At 38.0% G+C, this 23,665-nt stretch overlaps 1 protein-coding gene across 1 annotated transcript in view; it reads right to left on the bottom strand.

The window, feature by feature from the left end:
• The window catches only part of LOC119735623 (DNA-directed RNA polymerases I, II, and III subunit RPABC3-like), a 55,259-nt gene that overhangs the window by 22,701 nt on the left and 8,893 nt on the right, over positions 1-23,665 (bottom strand). The window contains exons 2-3 of the mRNA XM_038209406.1: positions 6,632-6,715; positions 2,969-3,149 (exon numbers count right to left, since the gene is read on the bottom strand). Coding sequence (XP_038065334.1) covers positions 2,969-3,149; positions 6,632-6,715 — 265 coding nt within the window. The remainder of the gene's footprint in view (positions 1-2,968; positions 3,150-6,631; positions 6,716-23,665) is intronic.

Genomic DNA, 23,665 nt, shown 5'->3' with positions numbered 1-23,665 from the left:
TTATCAAACAAACACAGTTTTCGAATTTCAAATTATCTCTGCCCGAACAATAAATACGTTTTTGCAGGGTAGACTGGTTCCCACGTCCCTATTAGAATTAATTGTGATCTGTTTCAATCGCTACCTGGAACCTTCAAATGTATTACTTTCAACAAGTGTGTAGTATTTATAACCAACGAACAATGGATACATGTACATGCGCTTTTCTTTTCAAACAAGTGCGATTTGTTTTTTCGTGATGCAGTGCACACTAAGCTTACTACATGTACATGGATTTTTTGGCCTTCGAGTTAAAATTACAGTTACATAGTGGGATGGTAATGAGAATACACTCTGAGAAATACCGTAAGTACCCATTGTTGCGTAAAATTGTACTCTTTGTGGTAAAAAGGCATGGTCGTCTGCGGGGTAAAATGCTACGCAACAGGGGTTGCATCGTCAAATGACCACCCTTTCATCTGACTCCTAAGGGGCAGGAGGGGGAGGGGGGGGGGGCTCTGTCAACATTTCGGCATATTTTATTAACCGTTCCCCTCACCCCGACCCCCCCCCCCCCAAACCTGGATGCTCTGCTAACATATAGTGCTGCCATGCAGGCCAAGAGAATGACCCGGTCAATTTGATCACTTTGAATGTTACAAAAGTCATGTACATTTGACGTGTACCGGTACGTTAATACACACAATACACAACGTGATATTGCAATTCAATCATTGACCTCTTTGTCACAAATACCCAATGCTTTATAAAGTACAGAATACTGCCCATGTTTTCACAATGAAATTTGTATTTTATTAATCAGTGCATCCTGAAAAGTTAATAATTACTACTAAATCGAGGCATCAGCAATTTCGAATCCCACTCTCGCAGCATGTTTGTAAGTCCACAATCCGCCATCTCGAATGTTACTGTCAATTCCGAAAACGTTCTTTAGGCAACACTGGGCAATGTTTATGATCTGAGAGCGCATGCCTGTTTCGTTGCAACTTGATCAACTTGACCCAGTAGCAAGCCTGAGAAAAATGAACTTTCTTACACTACGTTGTTTGCAATTTGAATATTTTTCGGTTGCACAATCAAATGGTCAAATTTTCTCCTTTTGAAGGGTACCGGCCAAATCGTCACGTAACCCATAATTGGGTAAGAAAGTACTCAACTTTCGTACCCAACACATTTACTCAGCAACTTTTGACACTTCTTTTTTTAGAGTATAGTTTCTAGGAGGGGGTGTACTTCCACATAATGTCTTTCTGTATATTTTAAGGACTTTTAATTACAGTAGGAAAATTACAGTCTCCTGACGATGACTAGAGCAGGCTAGTCGAAACGTTGAGACCACAGACAAGTTCGTTTAGAACTTACAGCAGGACTGTTCTTAACAGAACAAAAAACTACTTAGCAAAGTTGATAATAAGCAGGACAAGTTCTTTTCAGAACCAATATCTTCTAAGCAGTAGTTATTACCACATGGTGTTACCGCAAACCAAAACGATACAGTAGGATTGCAGGTGGCAACCCTTCACTTCTACAATGCATTCTCTTGCCAATGCCCTTAAAGGAAATGTACAACATTTGCTTTTGCTGCAATTTTCAGAAATAAATGGATTTGGAGGATTGTTATGTTATAGCAAATATTGTTAAAATGACTTGTTTCACGTTTTGGGCTCGTAGATGCTGGAAAAACCATGAAAACCAATCGTGTTCTTGTAGTCTGGTTCCCTGACCCCAATTAAGATGAAACGGAGCAATTTATAGACTTTGGGAGATTGTAAGGTCGGAGATAGCAGGCTCGTAGCCCTTCACAGGTGTGTAATCAATTGCAAAGAAAACGGAATAACTAATTATGAAAAATTAGAAGCAGTTTTTGAAAAATAGCCAGTTTTCTTCAACACTGGTCGGCCGACCAGCGTTGGAAAAATCCCATTTTCCTTGAAAATGTCAGCACACCAGGAGCCACGATTTTAAAGGATGCTTTAGACTGTCATTCCCTAACAATACAGTAAGGTATTTCGTGATAATTTGATCATTTCGTTTTGTGATGTTTGCAAATGTTGTATCTTCCCTTTAAAGACATGTGAGGCGTTCTGGCAAAAAGAGACATAACTGGGCAGCAAGTCCTTTCACAAGTCCAGTCACAAGTAATTACGATGAACAATGTCAAAGGAATGCTTTTGTTACAGTTATAGTGACTTGACTTGGGACTGAAGGACTTGTGATGGGGTTGTGATGGACTTGTAGGGACTTGTAGGGACTTGTGGGGACTTGCAGGGACTTGTGATGGACTGGACTATAACACTACTGAGCAGAGGTTGAACTTTTATCATGCTGCCACCATTTCAGTCATATTCCCTGTATCCAATAACAGTACTGAATGATGTTTTTTGTGCAAAAATGGAACCAGACTATTTTCCCTTCCAGCCTCGCTTTGGTTATGTTGAATTGAATGGAAAAAAATGAAGATGGCCCCAACATTATAATGGCCTATTAGGGAAGAGAATAAAATGCTCCTTTCAATAATACTGTTTGTGGCACTTCAATCAGACATTCCATTGACAAGTTATGGCTGTTTACACTTTCGCGTATCAACATGTCAAGAAAGTAAAATACTGAGAAAAAAATCAAAGTGTTGAGTTTTTTAGTTGTGAAAATGAAGATGCCAATTGTTTTCTCTTACAAAAACACCTCTTCTATGCCATGATTTGTATACTATTTCGAAAAACATCTGTACCAGACATATCAAAGAATACATACTAATAAATCTGAAAATAAAAAAAATCAAACCCTTTTTTTTGTTGTTGCATTTTTTCCACTACAGCCTGTGCCCCGAGTCCTGTCTCATTTTGGCAGAACGCCTTACACATCCAAACATGTCATTGCTTTTCCATGAAAAGTATGCCAACATCAACAATTTGTAAAACTCTTGTGAGGGGGGGGGGGGGGGGGGGAGAGAGCAAAAGTTTGTACTCACAGTCTGGATGCGGCCTCTGTCGTGCTCTCATCCCCTTCAATTCTGTACACGATGCCGTACATAACGTACTCAAAGCTGTCCGCCCTGGTGGGAGTGCCGTCGTCAAGGGGCGTGTACTCTCCATCGTCAGGGTAACCATCCTCTCTTAATGTTGTGGCCAGAACAAGGCGGAATTTATCACCTGTTTTTAAAGGAAAAAAAGTATAAAGACATTAATAATAAAACCCTAGATAAAATGCTGGTGGTGATGTCAAATCCATGCACAGGTTTAAAAAAATTGGTTTATTTTTCTTCTCTTTTCTTGTGAAACATTACTGACTTCAAAGCACAAAATGCTGTGTAAGATTTCTAAAAGATCTTCAAATAAATACTCCAATTACAAATTATTCCAGGTTCGGGACATTAAACAGTTTTTAATTTTTCATGAAGTAATTTTGTTGTACACATAATACATGTGTGCATGCAGGTTACTGCATTTTTCTTTGTACAACAGTGTATGTACTCAATACTATAAGTTAAGCACTGTTGATATATCAGAATTTTCAATAACTGATATATCGTAATTCCAATATCAAGACTATTTGATATATCGATTATCCCATGTAAAATTTAAAGACCATAAAGATGACACTTTAATAAAAAAAACACTTTAAGTCCCAACTTTCCACAGCTTTCTCTGGAGCATATTGCTCAAACTTTTTAAAACAAATCTCAATACTGACAGTTCGTCCAGAACGGGCGGTTTCTTTTAAGGTTTTCATTGGGGAGACCGCAAATTTGAGCGAACGCAGAGCACAAAGCGACGCCGCTTGGCATTTCGCGATATTTTAATTTTTATTTTGAGTACAAGCACAAATTGCTGCCGACTTTTATTTCATTATACAGCAAATGTTAAACACAAAGTAAAAGCACAAACAGACGATAATCTGACACATTTGCGATATTTTCAATATCATTCCTCAATATTGAAAATGTCGATATTTCGATATGTTTTAAAAAAAATTATCGGCGATATCGATATCAAACTAATGTATTGAATAATCAAGTTATATCGATAAATCGATGGTGCTTACTAGATACAACATGTACCAGTATGTAAGTGCAACAGCAACACAACATTTTTTTAGACAGATTGGATTTGAAAAAGTAATAAATGTACTCCTGCACGTGGTTATTCTATAATTTTAGGGTCCACTTTTTTTTCCTGTCCCTGTTACATCTGACATCTATGATCTGATAATTCTGATGCACTCCATTAATGCAGTTAAGAGTGATTATGGATAGCAAACTGCCAACCAATCAAAAACATTGTTTGAAGCGTCATAATACTGAATGGTAAATCACAAAGTACATGTACCAAGCTAACTTTGGACCTTGAATGACCCACACGTACAGGTATTTAGTGGGTAGGGGTGGGGCTGGTACCGGTACCGGTACCGGTATTGCTGTAACCAAAACAAGAGTGACAAGAATGAAAGGTTGACGGAAACACCATGTGGGAATAATTTCTCGAACTGAGAGAATGGTTCTGAAAAGAAGCAGTGGTATAAACTTTCAGAACCATTCTCTTAGTTTCTGCAAGCACCGGTATCTCCACCATCCAAAGCCTCAAATCTTACTGAAAGAGTGACAAAAATGGGAAAGAGAGCTCATAAAAAAACTAAAAAAGAAACTTGGGTAATGAAATACTTTGGTGGTTCATGTTTTTCCAAAAAAGTTTACAAAGAACCAAGATACATCGGAAAAACTTTCCATCACGCCACTTTCCAAGATCAAAACTACGACAGAAAACTGAAACTACATACATGTACCGGTACCGGTAAGACATGCACTTAAGAGAAAGATAACCCAACATCTGACGTGGAGGTTTGGAAAGTGAATTTGTAGTTTTCCTTCCATTCTGAACAAAGGCTTTAAAATCAGAACAAGGAAATAATCACCAAAAAATACAAAGAGATTTTAAAATGAAAGTATTCAAAAACTCTTTTCAATGTTTTTCAATACATACAGTGTGTACATGTACTTTCATTTCTTCTTTTGCTTTTTTCATAGTTTTGGGGATATATTATTTATTTTTTTTGAAAAGCTTTTCAATAAACAGAGCTACAGAGAAACTTAGCTATGAAAATGAAAGCTCTTTCAAGTCTCTCAAGATTTTAGAAACCTTGTAATATTTTTTTCAAAGTTAAATTTACACACAAACGTCAGAGTAGGAACCAGTTGATTCAACGCTCATCCATGCAGCGCTGCGCCCCTACGACCCTGGCAGGTAACGGGACCAGTAAGCAGTAAGCAGTACATGTAGTGTAAATACAGCAAACAGTCATTTGATGAGGTAAGACATGTATTCTGTCTTACTGCAAAGACCGTTAAATGTTGCAGTTATTTAAAGGGAATATACATGTACATCATTTGCTTTTGCTGTAATTTTCAGAAATGGATGGAATTGGGGGGTTGGAAATATATAGCAAATATAGTTACACTGACTTTTTTGAGGTTTTGGGTTCGAAAATGCTATAAAAATCACCAAAAACGATCATTTTCCTGTAGTCTGGTTCCCTGACTCCATATAAGAAGAAACAGAGCAGTTTACATACATTAGGGAATTGTAAGGTCAGGGAACCAGTCTAGCAGTATTTGAAAAAAAGCCAGTTATTTCCAACGCTGGTCAGCCAACCAGCGTTGGAAATTGATACAATAATACCACTTTTCTTGAAAATGACAGTATACCAGGTGCCATGATTTTACAGGATGCTTTACACTGTCATTCACTAAGGTCCAGCAAGGTATTTCAAAACGATTTGGTAGTTTTATTTTTTGATGTTTGCAAATGTTGTATTTTCCCTTTAATTCATACATTTATTGAACTATAAACTTTTTTGGTAAAATCGTTGAAACTTGTTACGCACTAGAATAACGATTTGGCTTATTGTGACTGGTTCTCAAGTTTATTTATTTATTTATTTGGAGCAACAAGCTGCTCAGCAGCTTAATGACACCTGGACTAGGACACTGCTCCAGTTTGCTGAAGGTTTCGGATTATTTTACAACAGAGGATGTTCTCTGACCTCTCGCCTAGCCAAAAAGTGGCACCAAAGAGAGAGAAATAAAAAGACACGAGGAAGTTAAAAGCTGAAAATGTTTTCCTTTATCCCTGGTAAGAGAGTAGGAAGGAAAACCACAGGAAAGGCAGGGCCAAGTCAGATAAGGGCGTCAAGTTACAAACAAAGTAACACTTTTCCTCTGAAACAAAAGGTGTTAACTATTCATAACGGGCCACTTTTGAGGGAATGATCCCCTTGTCAACACGTTTATCATCATATAATAGTTGGGAAGGTTCTTAAAATATATGATCGTTCAACACAACTACATGCAGCTCGCAGGCAGGTCATTCCACACTAAAGGTGTACAAAAGTGTGAAATGCGATTGGGAAAAGAAGGATAGGCCTAACAGTATCAAGTTGTTCCTCCTCTTTTCCCCCACTCTCACACCCCAAATTTGCAGTCAACTGCACCCTTAATACTAGTTTGGAAAGACCCATGAACATGTACCTTGAACATTTGCTGTTTTTATTTTGCAAGATTTTCTCCCTAAATTTAAGACATTATTGTATGTCGAAGCAATATTTATTTTTTTGTGGGGGGGGAGGGGTGGGGACTTACCAAATTCCACTGGATACAGTTGTGTATTCACATCCAGAATGAGATCCATCTTGAAACTTTCACTCTCACAGTGGAGGCGTGAAACTGCAAACAAACAAGCAAACACAAGAGAACAAAAAGTGAATTTCAGAAATTTGTACCAAAGTTGCAAAGTTCACACACGTATCTTGATTGATTCCTCCTAAAAGCAAAAAAACATTAATTGCAATTCTTTGCAATTTTTTTTTCTGGTTGAATAAACATTTCATATTCAAGTAGGCCCATAGGTGGGGGTGGGTTGACCAATGAAAACATCTACATTTGCACACCAGTTTTTATCGGTTGCCATGTGTTTCAGCGTTCCAGACTCAAAACCATTCACTTCCAAGAATACATGTCAGGGATTCCCATATGTCCACGCCCACCTAAATTTCTTACACGTACATGTAATTTGCAATACCACCTATAGAGTGCTGTGGTACCATTCTTGTGCTTAATGTTCTATAGGCAAATAAACATCAGAACCATATTTTTAAAGAAACTTTTGGGGGTAAAAAACTACATCACTCACGAGTCACAAGTCATTAGAGTCAAGTCCGCGTAATGAAGGTCGAGTCCCAGTCCGAGTCCGAGTATTTAAGCGCCGATGTGAATCAAGTCAAGTTTGAGTCACTAAGTCCTGGACTCGTGGCCTTACATGGACAACACATCCAAATCTAGCTCACATGTACAGGGTGTTCGTCTGGATAAAACCTATAGTTGATTCACTTTGAAGACACTCTTACAATACTACGTACACCCACACTGTGCCGGCTCAACGGTTTGTCTTATGAGAATAGGGATAAACAGACGGGGGTGGCAAGGGAGTGTTGGTTACAAAATCCGCAATTTTCTCAGAATTACAGCACTCGGGGCATTGTCATATATGAAAATTCAACAACACATAATTTCAACCCCCACCTACATGTAGAAGACTCCCTCAAAAGCAGGCTTGGGTTTGTGCAAATATTGGGCAAGAAAAATGGGCAGTAAAAATCAAACCTTCTTTTTACCTGAACGAAATTATCGAGCCTTAAAAAAAATACATGAATATTTACTATTTGTGTGGGTAACAAAGCTATGAAAACTGCAAAACAAAGCTTTGGATTTTTGTGGATTTTGCGTATAACATAAGAATAATTGAGGATTTTTCAAGAAATCTGACGAATAAATGTTTTCACACCCAAGCAAAGCTTCTTTATTCAACTACTTATTTGAAAGATTTATCCTGTGGCACGCTAACTTAAAACGTTTCCAAACTCATTTATAGTAAATATTGATCACAGATTACATCGGTAGGATCGGATTGTTCGAAATCTTTAAAAATACAACAAAGTCTGATGATCTGAGACGATGCAAAGAAATACATTAATTAAGTTTATTCCTAAACCTTACATTATTCTTCTGTGTTATCAAAATACTTTTGTGATTAAACCATGCATTTAATAGGGCCTAATATTTGTTCAATAATCTTTAAATGTGTATCAACAAAAGATGCAATATGTCCACACTAACATTCAAGATTTATACTTGTCATGCTTGTGGGCAGTTCCTTGGTGTTGGACGTACAATTTGGATTTTATAATTCAACAGTGTGCATACTAAATGTCATAATCATAAAGTGGTTAAACCATAAAGAAATTACTCATCTGGCTTTGTTGCTGTAGCAGAAATCGGCCCTAACGTCATGGTGTCAGACACAGATGCACTCAGACAAATTGATTTGTTTTGTGTATTTGATTCAGTTAACATAACAGCTGAACTGTTGAACATTGGAAATATACTATACAGTACATGGACAATAAAATATGTTTACAGGCCCATACAGGGTGAGTAAAAAAACCACGAAACCCAAATGTCGGGACTACTGTTTTAGGGAAGTTCTACATGTAGCACTTTCAAAATGTAGGATATAAAAGCCCAATTCATAAGCTTTCATTTAGAACAAGAATCATTCAAATCATTCAAGTACTTTTCAATTGGAACTTTGGAATTGTAAACACAACCGCCGTTTTAAAGTTCTGTTCACGGATCACACAAAAGGTGTGCGTTCTTTCAGCAAAACGAAAACAATTCACACATCCCTATGTGATTAGTTTTCGTTTTGCTGAAAGAACACTTACCGTTTTGTGATCCGTAGACCGAACTTTAAAACGGTGGTTGTGTTTAAAAGTCCGTAACTTGAAAAGTACATGAGTGATTTGAACTGATTTGTACTAAAAGAAAGCTGATGAATTAAGCTTTTATATCCTAGATTTTGAAAGTGCTACATTTAGAACTTCACTAAAACAATGGTCCCGACATTTGGGTTTCATTTTTTTTTTTATCACCCTGTATCATGCTTCAAAATAATATACAGACCTGTACATGTTTCATTTGTGGCATTGGTATTTTTTTCCACTGAGGTTTATAATTCCATGGAATTCCCCTTGTACTATTGTGTATTACTTTGTGTGTATACAATTATGTATTAATTTTCTCATCCTTTGAAAAATGTAGTATTCCAAACTAATGAACCAGTCAGTTTCAAGAAAACAAAACAAGGATCTAAAAGAAGATAGGCCTAGTGGCCTACATAATGTACATTAATGGTATTAAACTCCAGATGTCAATGCCAAAACCGACAATGTGCACTATTTTGCACAGCTGCAACTGGCCAAACAATTATAACAGGACTGAAAACTGAGCAACTTCATTGGAAATTAAAACTCTGGCAACATCATGTGATAAACACAAAGTATACATGTTGATCTTTTGGACTCAAACAAGCTACATACCCGGTACATATACGTGTATACATGTATGTAATGTCAGGATGGCAACGATCAACAACCTAACCAGTCCTTCTGATTTGAAATCACAAGCGTGTGAAAAGGGCACACCTAAATTTTTTCTAGGCGTGTGCTTTTTCTAGGCGTGTAATTTTTCTAGGCATTTGATTCTGTGGTCCGAACTCGGACTGAACAATCTGATTTTTTTTACAATATTCATCTTGGTTTAAAAGCCATTTCAATAGCTCACAGAAGTATAATTATGACATAATGTATGCCGAGGTGTGCGATACAGAGGGATTCAGGCATGTGATTATTCGCACTTCTCGGGAAGCCTTTAGGCGTGTGATAGCGTGGGGGTGCGATCGCACGCCTCAAATCAGAAGGACTGCCTAACAACCATGGCGAAGTGCTCCTGAAATGGGGGCAGAGTTTATACATGTGCACATGTAACTCTCTATGTAATGAGGGTTTGGGTGGGGTGGGGCGGGGGTGTTGTGCTAAGCAAAATAGTTGGGGAAAAATGGAGAATGCCAAATAGTCACTTCAATGACTATTGAAATATGTACTTTCATGATAAAGAAAATGGCAACTGAAACTATATTTCTAACCAAATACACATACATGTATATCAATCTAAGTTATGATTGCGCAAGCTTTCCAAAGTTGTTGTAGCAAAAGCTCCAATGATTCACTTTCGTTGAAACAAGGAAAGGGCAGCTCATGTGACACTAGTTTCATGTGATCAATGAACAGAGTAAATAAAAACTGAAAACAAAGTACATGTATGATCATGAATGTGTGCCACACCTCTTTCTTTGTCTGCTTAGGCCTAAATGCAGTTTGCAAATAACTAAGGGGTTCATTACAAAGGGGGTATTATCAGCTGAAAAAAAAAATCCATTTTCCAGGGATACATGTAGTTTGCTGCAAATTTTTCAAGAAACATTTCTAATGAGTGTAGGGTAGAGCCTAGTTGAAATGTGTTCAAGTTGAAGGGGTTAAAACCATGGTAACAAAACATCTATACCGGTACATGTTAGTAGGCTTCAGCATGAACACGAGTACAGATATGATAACATTTAAAGGGAATATACATCATTTGCTTTTGCTGTAATTTTCAGAAATGGATGGAATTGGGGGGTTGGAAATATATATAGCAAATATAGTTACACTGACTTTTTTGAGGTTTTGGGTTCGAAAATGCTATAAAAATTAAGAAAAACAATCATTTTCCTGTAGTCTGGTTCCCTGACTCCATATAAGAAGAAACAGAGCAGTTTACATACATTGGGGAATTGTAAGGTCAGGGAACCAGTCTAGCTGGCTTGTACCCGTTCATAGGTGTGTAATCGATTGCAAACAAGTGCGATGGTCAATTGGGGCCAGTATTTGAAAAAAGCCATTTTTTTTCCAACGCTGGTCGGCTGACCAGCATTGGAAATTGATACAAAAATACCACTTTTCTTGAAAATGACAGTATACCAGGTGCCATGATTTTACAGGATGCTTTACACTGTCATTCACTAACAGTTCAGCAAGGTATTTCAAAATGATTTGGTAGTTATATTTTTTGATGTTTGCAAATGTTGTATTTTCCCTTTAACTCTAATTGCAATATTCTTTGAGAAATTTGCCTAGTCAAATGAATCTCATTTGTTCCTGAAAATGAGGGACTGAACATTTTGTGAATCCCCGCCCGAAACAAAGACCTTCTCAAGCACAGAAGGGAAACGGCAAACCTCGCAAAGTTCCAGAAAACCGACAGGAATTCAGCTCTCAATCTGTAAGCACGTACGTTGTAATCGTACACACAAAAGGATGGAGTTTTGGAGGAAATGGCGGGGGATATTATTCCAATCAGGTTCCTGCAGCTGCCAGTGGATGGCTGACCAAGCCCCAGAAACCAAAACTCCAAGGCCGGTCACAAGCCAGTCATACTAGCCCCTTGGCTCTCACAATATAGAAAGAGGAAGTTAACAAGGATAGTTGTTATCTCTTGATTTCAGGCCTGAAACATCAGGGCCAGTGTTTCGTATGAAAATACTGAGCTGGGCACATGGTTAGGGAATGGCACGCACTATGTGCACTGTGTCTAGAATGCCACGAAGCCATTTTATATGGGTCTACTTTTTTCCTGTCCCTGTTACATCTGACATTGTTTTAAACTCTCGATGCACTCTCGATGCTTTGACTGTAGGCGATTGATCAGTCACAGTGCTTGCTTGAAATATGATCTGACTGTTGGTGACTAGCCTGTGTAAAAGGCATGGCAGGGGAAGAAGATTGCTAGTTTTTTTTAACTGTCTGTGCCTGTTCAGGGTTAATCAAGCTAACATCACAAGTCATCCCATTTCAAGTCAATTCGCACTTACTATTTTTCAAGTCAAAGGTGACAAAAGGCATTCCTTTGTCACCGTTCTTCCCTTGTAACTTGAGACTTGTGATATGACTCGGCGTGTACCTAGAGCCATTTATTTGAAGCCAAACAATAGGACCAGAGAGACCATTTATATCGACCTGTATCATTCCTTGCTCCATGCCTGGGTTCCTCAAAGAGTTAATTTCGTACTGTTCGTGCAACAAGGTCGTATAAAATGGCGTGTAACATCATACTTGAAATGCCAGTTTTCAATGTCAAAAAGTCGTATCTTGCATGCTTAAAATAACCCGGATGTACAATGTACAGACAAAGTCAATGGACGTCGCGATATGCGGATACGACCTTTATAATTGTTGCATGGAGTGTATTCGCGCGAGATACGACTTTGTTGCGGAATTGAGTTACGACCTTGTTGCACTGACGCGACGAACTGTGATTGGCTGGATTACAATTGCGCTTTTATACTGTTATCCAAGCACTTGCAGGGATGATGTTGTCATTTAACAAAAAGTCGGAAAGTTGGATGAAAGGTCTAAAAGATGCATTTCTTTCTAATGTCTTTGTCTCAAATTCAAAAGTCTGAAATCAGACAAAAGTCTGAAATCAGACAAAAGTCTGAAAAATCTTGTGCCTTGCATTCATCACTATACACTCATGAGGCCCCCTTCAATGGAGAAACCATTGTGCACCCTGTTGAACCATGGATGTGTGTAGGATCCCCGGTTGAACAAAGCTTGAAGAATTCCTTCCTCCATGAACAAGGCAACTGCCCAATAATACATGGCATGGACTTGTCTACAGAGTGACATTCAACAGTCATCATGTGAACACCAACATGCCTGGCCAGCAAAACAAAACAAAGTACAGCCATCCAAACAAAAGCAGCAAACTGTCAAATCATAATGACTTTGGCAAATCACCATGTCAACATCCACATTCATCATGCCTAACAGCAGATCAAATCCCCTCACCATGTGCCTATAACAGGATTACACACCCTTTTATTGAGCCAACAGCTCCATTACAGTCCCACTCAAGAGCCATTCACACCTCATTAACTAATGACCACAGAACAGGATTAAGCAGTCTTTACAGCCATTCAGCTGTTAAATCTCAATGGTTATAAGCAACCATAAAGTTACTGTCTGGTGCACACAATGTGATGGAGCTGTTGACCAAAAAAGGCTTCAATAGCAAATCTTTTCTGAGCAACATCCAGTATTGAATACAAAATAGGTCATAATTTCTGGCTAACTTATTTTGCTTTAAAAGACAATTGAAAGTTCTGAGCAATTTTCTCTGCTTTTGACAATTGACACCAGGGGAAGGAGGGATTTCCTCAAGCAGTCATACAGTGTACGAGAAAACTTCAACAGGATAATGGACAGAAAAGATTAAGCATTGCTGTCTACAGACATACACACTCCACCACTTGCAGTGGCCATGTTTAGCCATGCAAACAGGTTGTGAAGCAAAACAGTTCACGTGCGTTAGGAAAGTTTATCACTCGTATCTTGACACTCGACTACATTTCCACTAAAATCAATTGTCCTGGGACATGCAAAACTGCTTTAAATATTTCACTTGCGAGATCAACAATAATAAATAAGGAATCAAAATTGGGCACCACTTTCGTGTGTGGTATGATCCGACTGCAAACTACCGTGGATTCTCTGGAAAGAAAGGAGTGCAATGATTGGATTAAAAAACGCCCTTCTTTCCCCTTGTCCAATCAAAATAATTGTTATTGGAAAGAGCATTCTGTGCAGTTTATTCTGCCGTGCAATATAGCTCAGTACAATAACATTTTTGTGGTTCGATTAAGTGAACGACCCCCCCCCCCCCCAAAAAATAAAAAATAAAATAGAAACTGCCAGAAAACATGTTGACCTGCATAGGAAATCCAGATTTTCCATGTTTATTTGTATTTTTCAACTCAAAAACTCCCTATTTCCTTGACAATTCTTTACATTAAAAGTGTGTTCATCTCAATACAGTTAATACTTTCAAAATCTGAGCAATCTGGATAGACACGTTTCTTCACTCTTTTTTAACGGGCGAAAGTTTGGAAGTGTGTGTTTTCATGGCAAATTTACCGTGTTAAGCACAGTGTCATGATGGCCTTGAGCAAATGTCTGGAAGTTTTTAATATGCGGGCAAAAATTGTGTTGGCCATGGCAAAGATTTTGGTGAGCAAACAGAAAGTTTAATATGTCATGCTGCTGACTAGTTTTGTCCTGATTCGTTTAAATATCTACAACATTAACTTGTTTAACAATAATCTCTATTAACAGTTAGGTAGCAACTCAGTGACTTTTAGCACTTGGTTTTAATGTAGACTTGAGTTAGCTACCGGTACATAGTATACTTGGCTCATCAATTTTTGTGAAAAGAATACTGCGATGTATCAATTTGAACCTCTTGAGTCCATGCAACTGGAATTTGGAAACACCCCATGATTGAAGAAAGTAAAAAAAAGAATTTCTCTTATAAGAAACTTTGAAAACCTTCAGCCTGAAATGTAAAGGCAATACCACAAAGTCAATTCTAATCCAATTCTGCATCTCCCAAAAAGTACTACTAACAAAATGACGATTGAAATCAGATTTCTGAATAACTTTGTTGATTTTAAGACTGGCTCCGAAACCACAAGAGTCAATTATGCTTGTGAAGGGCAGAAATGTTCCGCAGTCGTTAAATACAATATTATAATACGTACTATGGTACCAGCGTACTCTCCCACATATTTTCCATTCAACCAGCGCTCAGTCGGGTGTGACTGCAAATCACCAGACTCAAAAGCCGCAGCTTTGATCGGTATTCTAAATATTTCATTCAAGTCTGTGATGAAAGCAGAGAAGTACAAACACGTGACTGTGTTCTGGTCATATGAATACGTTCGGAAGTGGGTGGATTTTAATAGGAATCAAAAGGTGGAAACAAACATAATAATTACCATTTTGTTTGGACACACCGACTTAAGACTAAATAGTGTGTAACTGTGTTCACATTTTGTTCCCTAATTCCATCTGTATGTTCCCCAATAAATGTACCTACCGGTATGTTCCCAAAAATCCTTAGGTTCAGGGTTAGGGTTAGATGGTTAGGTTTAGGGTTGGGGAACATAGGTATTTGGGGAACATAGGTGTGCACCCCAAATTTTAATTCTAGTTTGAATAAATCTTTTCAGTTCGCACAATTATAGTTTTTAAAAAAATGCAAGGATTAAAAAAAAAATAAAGACGTTTCAAGGTCTGAACTTTTAAAATACATAAGAAATTTCTTCCCTCCTTGGCTGTACTAAAGTCTTCCAGGTGGTGGATGAATGAACATTACTGTACAGTCAAGGTATCCTCATTGTGGATACTTCTAGCAGCGTAGCCAGGGTTTTCACCATAATGGTGGGAGTGGGGGGCTGGATGTTACAGTGGAGGAACACCCAATTTCTGTTTAACCCATTAACTATGGTCACTTAATAGGACTAACAAATTTTCCAGTTGGGAGGGGGGGGGGGGGGCAACAATTTTTATGGGGGTGTGCCCCCCCCCCCCCTTCTTGGCTAGTACACTGCTGGTTACTGCACATCGGAACAATGCACCAAGGATATCCAGGGCCTACAATACATAATCAAGTCTTCCAAGTACATGTACATGTACAGAGACGTACATGGTTCTACCGGCACATAGGCCTACATGTATGTAGTGTGTGGCCCAAACTGTGTTTTTAACCAACTCTCCAAAGAGTGAAACAGGAGACAATTCAAAGTGAGAATCACTCTCTTAACTTTACACTGAAAATACCTTGATTTTTTTAAAGTTGAACTAAGCTGAAGAAGTTTGATGAATTATGAAGATTGAGTCACTTTGGTGTACATAGGGAAATTGAAGCTCATGTTTAGATTTTTCAATCAGGAAGTTCACTGCAAAAAATAAATCCCTCAGTCTGAGTAAGGGTTGAGCCACTAAATTTCTAAATTGTTTCTGAAAAAAAAGTCAAGTGGTAACAGTGTTTGACTAATGTACGATGGTGCGTGGGTTTGAACCCTGCCAGGAACATGGTGTTTGTGCCCTTGGGTAAGACACTTTACTACAATTGCCTCTCTCCACCCAGGAGGATAAATGGGTACCTGTGAGGGTAGAGGACCGAATGTGTGCTGATATCAGCTGCCGCATGGTCTCGTGGCCTGATCATGAATGGGGTAACAATTGTAAAGCACTTTCAGATTGTTGATAAGATGGAATGCGCTGCATGTGTACATGTACATGGTAAATATTACAATTAATTACCTATACACTTGTTTCTTCCTTACAAATTTAAGTGTGTTTTTAAATATTCATTAAACATAATTTGTACCTTAAAAATATCCATATAATTCAAAAACTCAATTTACCGGTATGAACCAACCTTTTGGACTCATTGAGTTTCTTAATGTTCACAATCACCGCATAATGTGTGTGAATTATCAAATCCGATATAATTATGTCAAGTCTGATATTGAATAACTAATAAAGAGACAATGCATGCATTCACTCATCACAATGAAGCGTTGTACAAAGAGAACAGCAATCCATGTACAGTATGGGTACATTTTTTTGTTTTAGAAATGCAAACCACGATGTGCATTTAATGAATTGGCATGAGTACACACTACACAGTATTTGTTGGTCACTATACATGTACATAAATAAACCTACATGTATAGGCTCTGCATCATCCATTTTTTTTTGCCAGTCGCTATTTTACCAGGTGACTCATAAACATCCCGATGATTCATGATGGTAAAAAAAAAAGGGACTCGACGTTTTTCTTCCAAATCAAGAGCGAGTACATCCACAGAATGTACCTTTTTGCTACAGTTTAATTAAAACATGAAAATTCAGATACAAAATAAAAGATCAAAATGTGAGTGAAGTTATGGCTAAAATTTTGTCTGGGCTACTATTAGGCCTACAAGTTTTGGCTCGAGTTCAAAGTTTGAATGTGATTCAACGGGTAAGGTGTTCAAAACATTACTTCAGTTTGTTTGTTGAGTTGTTGGGGTCTTTGTTTGTTTGTTTGCTGGGGTTGTCAATTTAAATCTTAATCTAAAACTGTGTAATATTTTAATTCAATACTTGCCTTTCACTGACATTATTTTGTTATTAACACTGTGTACTCAGTGTTGGCCGAGTGATTGTGAGAAAAATATTACTCAGGGTGGGACTCGAACGCACGACCTCCTGCTTACTTGTGCAGACGTCTTACCACTCGACCACCGAGATAGCCAGGGTCAGCTGGCTGTCTCAAATCTGATATAGCAGTGGGTGCCACAACCAAACTATTCTGAATTTACATCACCCCAATGCAAAAAAAAATCTTAAAAATATTTATATTCATTTTTTTTTTCTATTCAATTTAAAACTTACAAGTACGCTGTAGAAAAGAGCAAAATTCGACTACATTTTGTATTAAAGTTTAATAACAATGCAGAAACTTGCTATATGACGCTGCAGAACAAAGCTCAGATAAAAATGTGATAACCTTGTTCTCTTTTTTTTAACTGATGAACTATTTTACTATCTTAAAACATATCAAATTTTTCCAAATGTTTAAAGTGGAACTATGGAGTGGACAAAAGTGGACATTTGCTTTTGCGTAAACAGAATAGAAGACAAGCAGATTGAACTTTTTCATTTCTCTACTTTACCAGAAAAGCAGAGTTTACTTTTTCCGAAAGCAGAAAAGAAGAAAAAATAGATCTGTACTTAACATGTTCAATCGGCTTTTCTAGTAATTGTAAAGCGACAAAGCAGATGTTTACTTTTGAACTGCAAGTGCATACATAGGTAAAAAGTAAAATCTGCTTTTCTAGTAGCAGAAAAAAGCAGAAAATTAGAAAAATGCATTTTAGCAAAACGTTCAATTATCTGTTTTTCTTCAATTTTGTCAGCAGAAAAGCAATACATGTACATGTATGTCAAATTCTGAACCTCCATAGTAGAACACTAAAGGCTGTCAAAATGTATTGACCACTGTACGTTGAAAGTCAATATTTTGAATGTGGTGATTTTAAGTCCCCCCCCCCCCCCCCCAACAAAAAAACCAGTTCTCTCCACCGCTGGTTGGCCGACCAGCGTTGAAAATCAAAACAAAAATACCACTTTACTTAAAAATGTCAGCCATGCTTGTACGGGATGCTTTCGACTGTCATTCCCGAACAGTCCAGTAAAGAATTTCGTGGTAATTTGATCATTTTGTTGTTTGATGTTTGCAAATGTTGTATCGTCCCTTCAACTCACAAAATTTTTTCCCCATGTTCAAGACATGTTCAGGGTTGTTCAAGACATGTTCAGGGTTTGCTCAAGTTTAAATGATCCATGCATTAAAAGCTGTCTTGCAATTTTTACCTGCATATTACACAAATAATGGTGTATATTTACCTAGAAGTAAACGCCATTAGATCAAGGACACATAGGACTGTACTCCACAATCCTAAACTCCAAGCCATCGAGCCAAAACCAAGTTACACTGTATAATTATGAGGGTGTAAGCCATCTCCAAGGAATGATCATTTTGGCAAAGGCTTTGACTTTTCCCAATTGTACAGTACATGTAGTCCAGCCACAGCCAACTGACAGACAAAACAGCCACACAGTTATCTTTTTGCAACAGTGCATCTTTAAGCTATTGCCACGTCTGCACATAAAAAACAATCTGTATTTTTGCCCTCACAATACAGCTCCAGGCTATCATAGCATAGTAAATAATCATCAGGTCTCCAGCACCCCCCATGATATGTCATCTTTATTGATAGCGATGATGTCATTCTCCTACTACACAGGTGTCTGCCCTGCAATGAGGTAGCCTCTGTTCAAGAAACCACTGTATCTCACCCGCAGACACTATACACATATTCATCCAGGCTTACAGAACCATAGCCTTGAATCAAGACTAGCCAGCAACAAACAAGCCTAATTGAAGGGATGATGTCACCGATTGTCATGTGTATTTTTAGTTCTTAAAAAAACCCAGTAGGTGTAGAATGCATTGAAAATCGACGGAGAGCAAGCGCTTCATTTGTCTGCGAATGAACTAAGACAAATTAAACGTGTTATGTGAACACTGCCACGTTTTCACTACACCAGCCTAATGCCCCATACAAGTGTACAATGTGTGGTAACTACTAACATTTCACACAATTTACGTCTAGGGGAAGACTTTTATACATGTAGTTCCAAAATATAGGGCCTACGTCATTAGAAATTGTTGGCCAAATGTGCCAATAAAAAGTTTGGGGTCAGAAATTGTATGCCTAATATTAATTAAGATTGTTCTATAACAGCGTGGATATGTACGGTACACTTAGTTTTTGTAATAAGACATGAACATTTGTCCTTCTACTGTATTTCCAGATACATGTAGGACAACTCATAAGGCCTAGTAATACATACATGTTGTATATTCCCATACATGTACCGGTATATGAAGGAAAAAAACCCTAATCCTCTTTTTTACAAATTATAGGCCAACTGCGTGTCCTGCACGTACACTATAAAGAACATTCCAAACGTGCCTCAACTGCGATGTCCCAATAGTCCAATGATCACATATGATCTCACATCATAAATTTCCCCCTTAGCATCATGAATATTCACGCTATCTGCCCAACAACAAGGCCATTCAGCCAACCAGGGCCCACTGCTGTCTGCCTGACAACAGGGGTCCGGGAGGCCTGTCCAATCAGCAGGCCGTTGCTAAGTGGGAAAGTTTTGCCCCATTTGCATATCCCAAGCACTAGTTCCTGGGCATACAGTGCATGTACAGATGTATCATACATACATGTACATGTAGCATACAGACCTTGCACTGGTATTGCATGGTGATACGCATTTTTTTTCAAGGAAAATAAAATAGTCTATTTTTTCCATTGAAGCAAAGTACACATTTTACAAGCACACGGAGTACATGTAAATGAAAAGTATGCATTATTAGAAAACAGATTTCCAGTTGAAACATAAGCAGGCCATGTACTTTTTCAGACCTACATGCTCATTTATTTTAAAGGAGATATCAGAATTCTACAAAAAAGAATTTGTAGCAAACAAAAAATCACGTCAAAAATGGTTAATCACAAAATTCATTGCAACGAAGTACACAGTGAATTGAACCCATAAGCATCTACATTTTAAGTTCCCCTTAGTTTTCCATAATTTTAGTCACAATGCTTTGCTCTGGTCGGTTCAGGGGGTAGGAAGCAGGGCGGGTTAGACCCCTATGGCTGACCAAACTCAGAATCAGATTCAGTTTTTATTGTCATGAATGTAAATTACTAGGTACATGTAGGCCTATATGAATTTCTTGTCCTGGTGTAAAAGCAATGAAATAAAACAGTACTTAGAAACAGCAATCAGCATATAAGACGATGAAAACCTTGAAATAACAGTAGCTTCTACTTTACATGAAACCAAATGAGGCCAAAAAAAATAATAGTTCTGCTTCCGGTTATACGATACCTACCCTATCTTTTTTTTGGGGGGGGGGGAGAGAAGAAAACCCTCAAAACCATCAATTACTACCATTTACCCTTGACTATACATTATATACACGCAGACAAAAAAAATGCCTCCCCCCAAAAAAAATCCTTACCTACCTACTCTATTTTCAAATGCCATGTAATAGGAAGCAGAAATACTTTTTTGTTTGGCCTAACTTAATTGATAAAAATATGACAGTTAAAAAGGGTAAGAAACTTTTAAAATGAGAGCAACACAAGACTGGTGTGGTCCTTCAGGACCTTATGAATACCAAATTCCAAATGATCACATTGTAACATCATCAGGTTGATTACATTTTAACACATTTGATCTCCCTTGTTACCATTTTATACACAATGTATCTATTTCATCCCAATAAAGTTACAAAGTATTTACTTGACTGGCTACTGTTTGGAAACCACAGATCAGAAGAACAAAAATATAAAACCTGTTCCATAGGATGCTATAACAAATCCTTCAAAACATTGAAATGTAAGCATGTACAATTATTACATGAAATTGAAACATCCCTTTCCTAGGCACATTGTCAGGAACTACATGTACATGTATGGACTTGAAAATAGTGCGGCCACAAACATTGTGAGATATTCAACAAACCTGGGCAATGCAAATAATGCTGGGACATCACTAAATAAATTGTGATTTTTTTTCCAGAGAATTCTCACCAGAACTGCAAAATTAGCAGGAAGTTGGTCACCTCATTGGAAATTTGAATTTTCCCCGAAATGAAGCTGAAATGACTGGTAGGTAAAATGTACAAGTTCACAAGTTCGGGCAAAACAGCTTTGATAGTTTGGATACACACAAACAATTTTCAATTGAAAGAATTTCAACAAATGTTACATGTACCGTAGACACTTTATTTTCCCAACAAAACTTAAACTTATCCATCTACATGTTCCAAAATTTTAGAACTGATGTCAAAAATGTACAGTGTAGACAATTTCCCCCAAGACTTTATCTTTAATTTTAATATGCTGGGATGCTCAGGAAAAAAAGGATTTCATCATGAGAATGTGTATCTTCCGGACATTATTGAACCCACATTTCTGTTTTTGTGACTGAACCATGTGCCTCGAGGTCTTAGTATGGATAGCACAGCTCAGCCAAAAGACAATCCCAGGAAATTGGAAAATTAAAAACATATTTCCTGGGACCCACGAATGACGACCTGATGGCTCTGAAAATAGGAAATTATCAATTACTCGCCCAATTTCAACAGACAAGGGGTGTATACACTGCACGGCTGGTTTAGGACTGATGACTCTGCAATGTTTTCCAATACGTTTTCTTACTTTTCAGGGGGTTTTCTTTCTCCCCCCCCCCCCATTTTATGCAATAATATTGTTCAAAAACAGCGATGTACATGTACAAAATGTATGCAACTTGCTGAAGTTTCAGCTCAGTGGATACTATTTATTTTGAGAAAACAGAGAAAATGCGTGCACAACTGTTGGGGTCATGTCACTGGATTCAGTTGCTACATGTACACGTGTAACTCACATAAAAAAAAAACTGTGCCTGCAGGCACATTTTCTTCAACCACCTTCAACATGTTCAATGATTGTGCTCTTCTGAATGTTACCATCTCATTTCAGGTAGAACAATTTCACACGGCATTTTGTACTTGTCCTACATGTATCTTCACTTTGGACTTTCTCTAAAACATGGGCCAAGTTCGGGCAAGGACCATTAGTCGACTAGTGGTTGATTTGTGACGTACCTTACGCCTGCGCACTGATAGCAACGTGCGAACGTCTCTAGTCAAACGCTGGTCAAAATGTCATCGCAAAACTTCTGGATCCTGGCTCTCTGCTAGCGTTATGAATGCGCGCGGCAATTGGTTACCAGCGAAGCAACCAACCCCAGTAGCTTATAGGCTGGTTCCAAATAGTCGACTAGCGTAGTCAACCACCATTGACTAGACAGAATTCGGGCAAACGTTAGTTAACCATTGGTCAACTATAGTCCTTGCGCGAACTTGGCCATGTACGTACGTACATTGGTACGTTTCCGGGTAAATTTGCAAATGTTCCTATTTGATCGCTGACAACAGGCCAAAGTGGCCAGAACCAAAATGCCTGTGCCACCTGCTAATTTGCTGGCTTCAATTCTGTTGGTTTTTTTTTTTAAATGAAAGTAACACATTGAAGGTTACATTGTAAACCATCACTTTAAATACAGGTAGGGGTTTACTCTGAGTATCATCGTTGTTGAACAGAGCGGTCTCCCGCTCTCCGTAACGAACGTCTGACATGTATGTGGGCATGCAAATTGTATGCGACCCCATGTGCTAGCCAATCAGAGTCGACTTAAACAAATTTGACTGTGGACTCAGTTGTTCATTGGATTTGGTTGACATGATTTTGTAATGTAGTCGACTCTCGTTATAACAAACTCTTTCGGACCTAGCCAAATTGTTTGTTAATATCAGAATTTTGCATTAAGAGGAACATCAGTCCCATTCATTGTGCACATAAATGCACAGTCAGGACAAAGGCTTTATGTTTGTTATAACCAGAATTTTGTATTAACAGAGTTTGTACTAACGAGAGTCGACTGTACAACAACGGGTTACCCAAGACCCGACAGAAGAAGGTGTGCGCTGAATGGTCAGAATCCCGAGGTCAAGACACAGCCTTGTTTTGCATAATTAATCACCAAATCTCCTCACATAATACCCTTGCAAGGGGATACTCCATATTTTGTAGAGCACATAGGCACAATGTTGGGGTACAGTGTACACAATATTTAAGTTGATGTAATCTACGTACATGTCTGCAATTCTGTATGAAATGTTCCACTTTTTTAAGATGAATGCTACACGTACATCTACCCTGCTGTAAGGATGTTTCATTATGTTTATTAATTATGGTTGTGTTAGAGGACTCTTTGTTCAAGAGTGAGCGATCATGAAAAGTCACCAATGGCAAAATGAAAATGCAGCTGAAGTGTGTTCAGCAAAAAGAAATAAACTACTAGATTCGTCCTCTAGAAAGCCAAGTTTCGGGTCTCGGTTTCTGAGCCTGAGCAAACAATGTGTGATGCAACAAAAGAGACAGATACCGGGAAAAGATTACTTGTATTATTTTTTCGCAAAAACTTCCTTGTTTCACAAACACAGCGCCTGAATGCCAAATGTGAACATCTGCTTTCATGTTTGTATAAATCATGTATATTTTTTTTCTTCTTAATTTTGATTGCCATCTTGTCTACCGTATTTACCATCATCGGAATTGATATTTTTTGCTGGTTCCAGAGGGACGGTACATTGTATGGTGCCCTTTGTACTGACTGACTGACTCTCTCACTGACTCTTGATCACTTT

The sequence above is a fragment of the Patiria miniata genome, unplaced genomic scaffold (genome assembly GCF_015706575.1).
Source record: "Patiria miniata isolate m_02_andy unplaced genomic scaffold, ASM1570657v1 HiC_scaffold_29, whole genome shotgun sequence".
Lineage (NCBI taxonomy): Eukaryota > Metazoa > Echinodermata > Asteroidea > Valvatida > Asterinidae > Patiria > Patiria miniata.
Note: the sequence above shows the minus strand (reverse complement) of the source record. Positions and strands in the feature narration are given on the sequence as shown.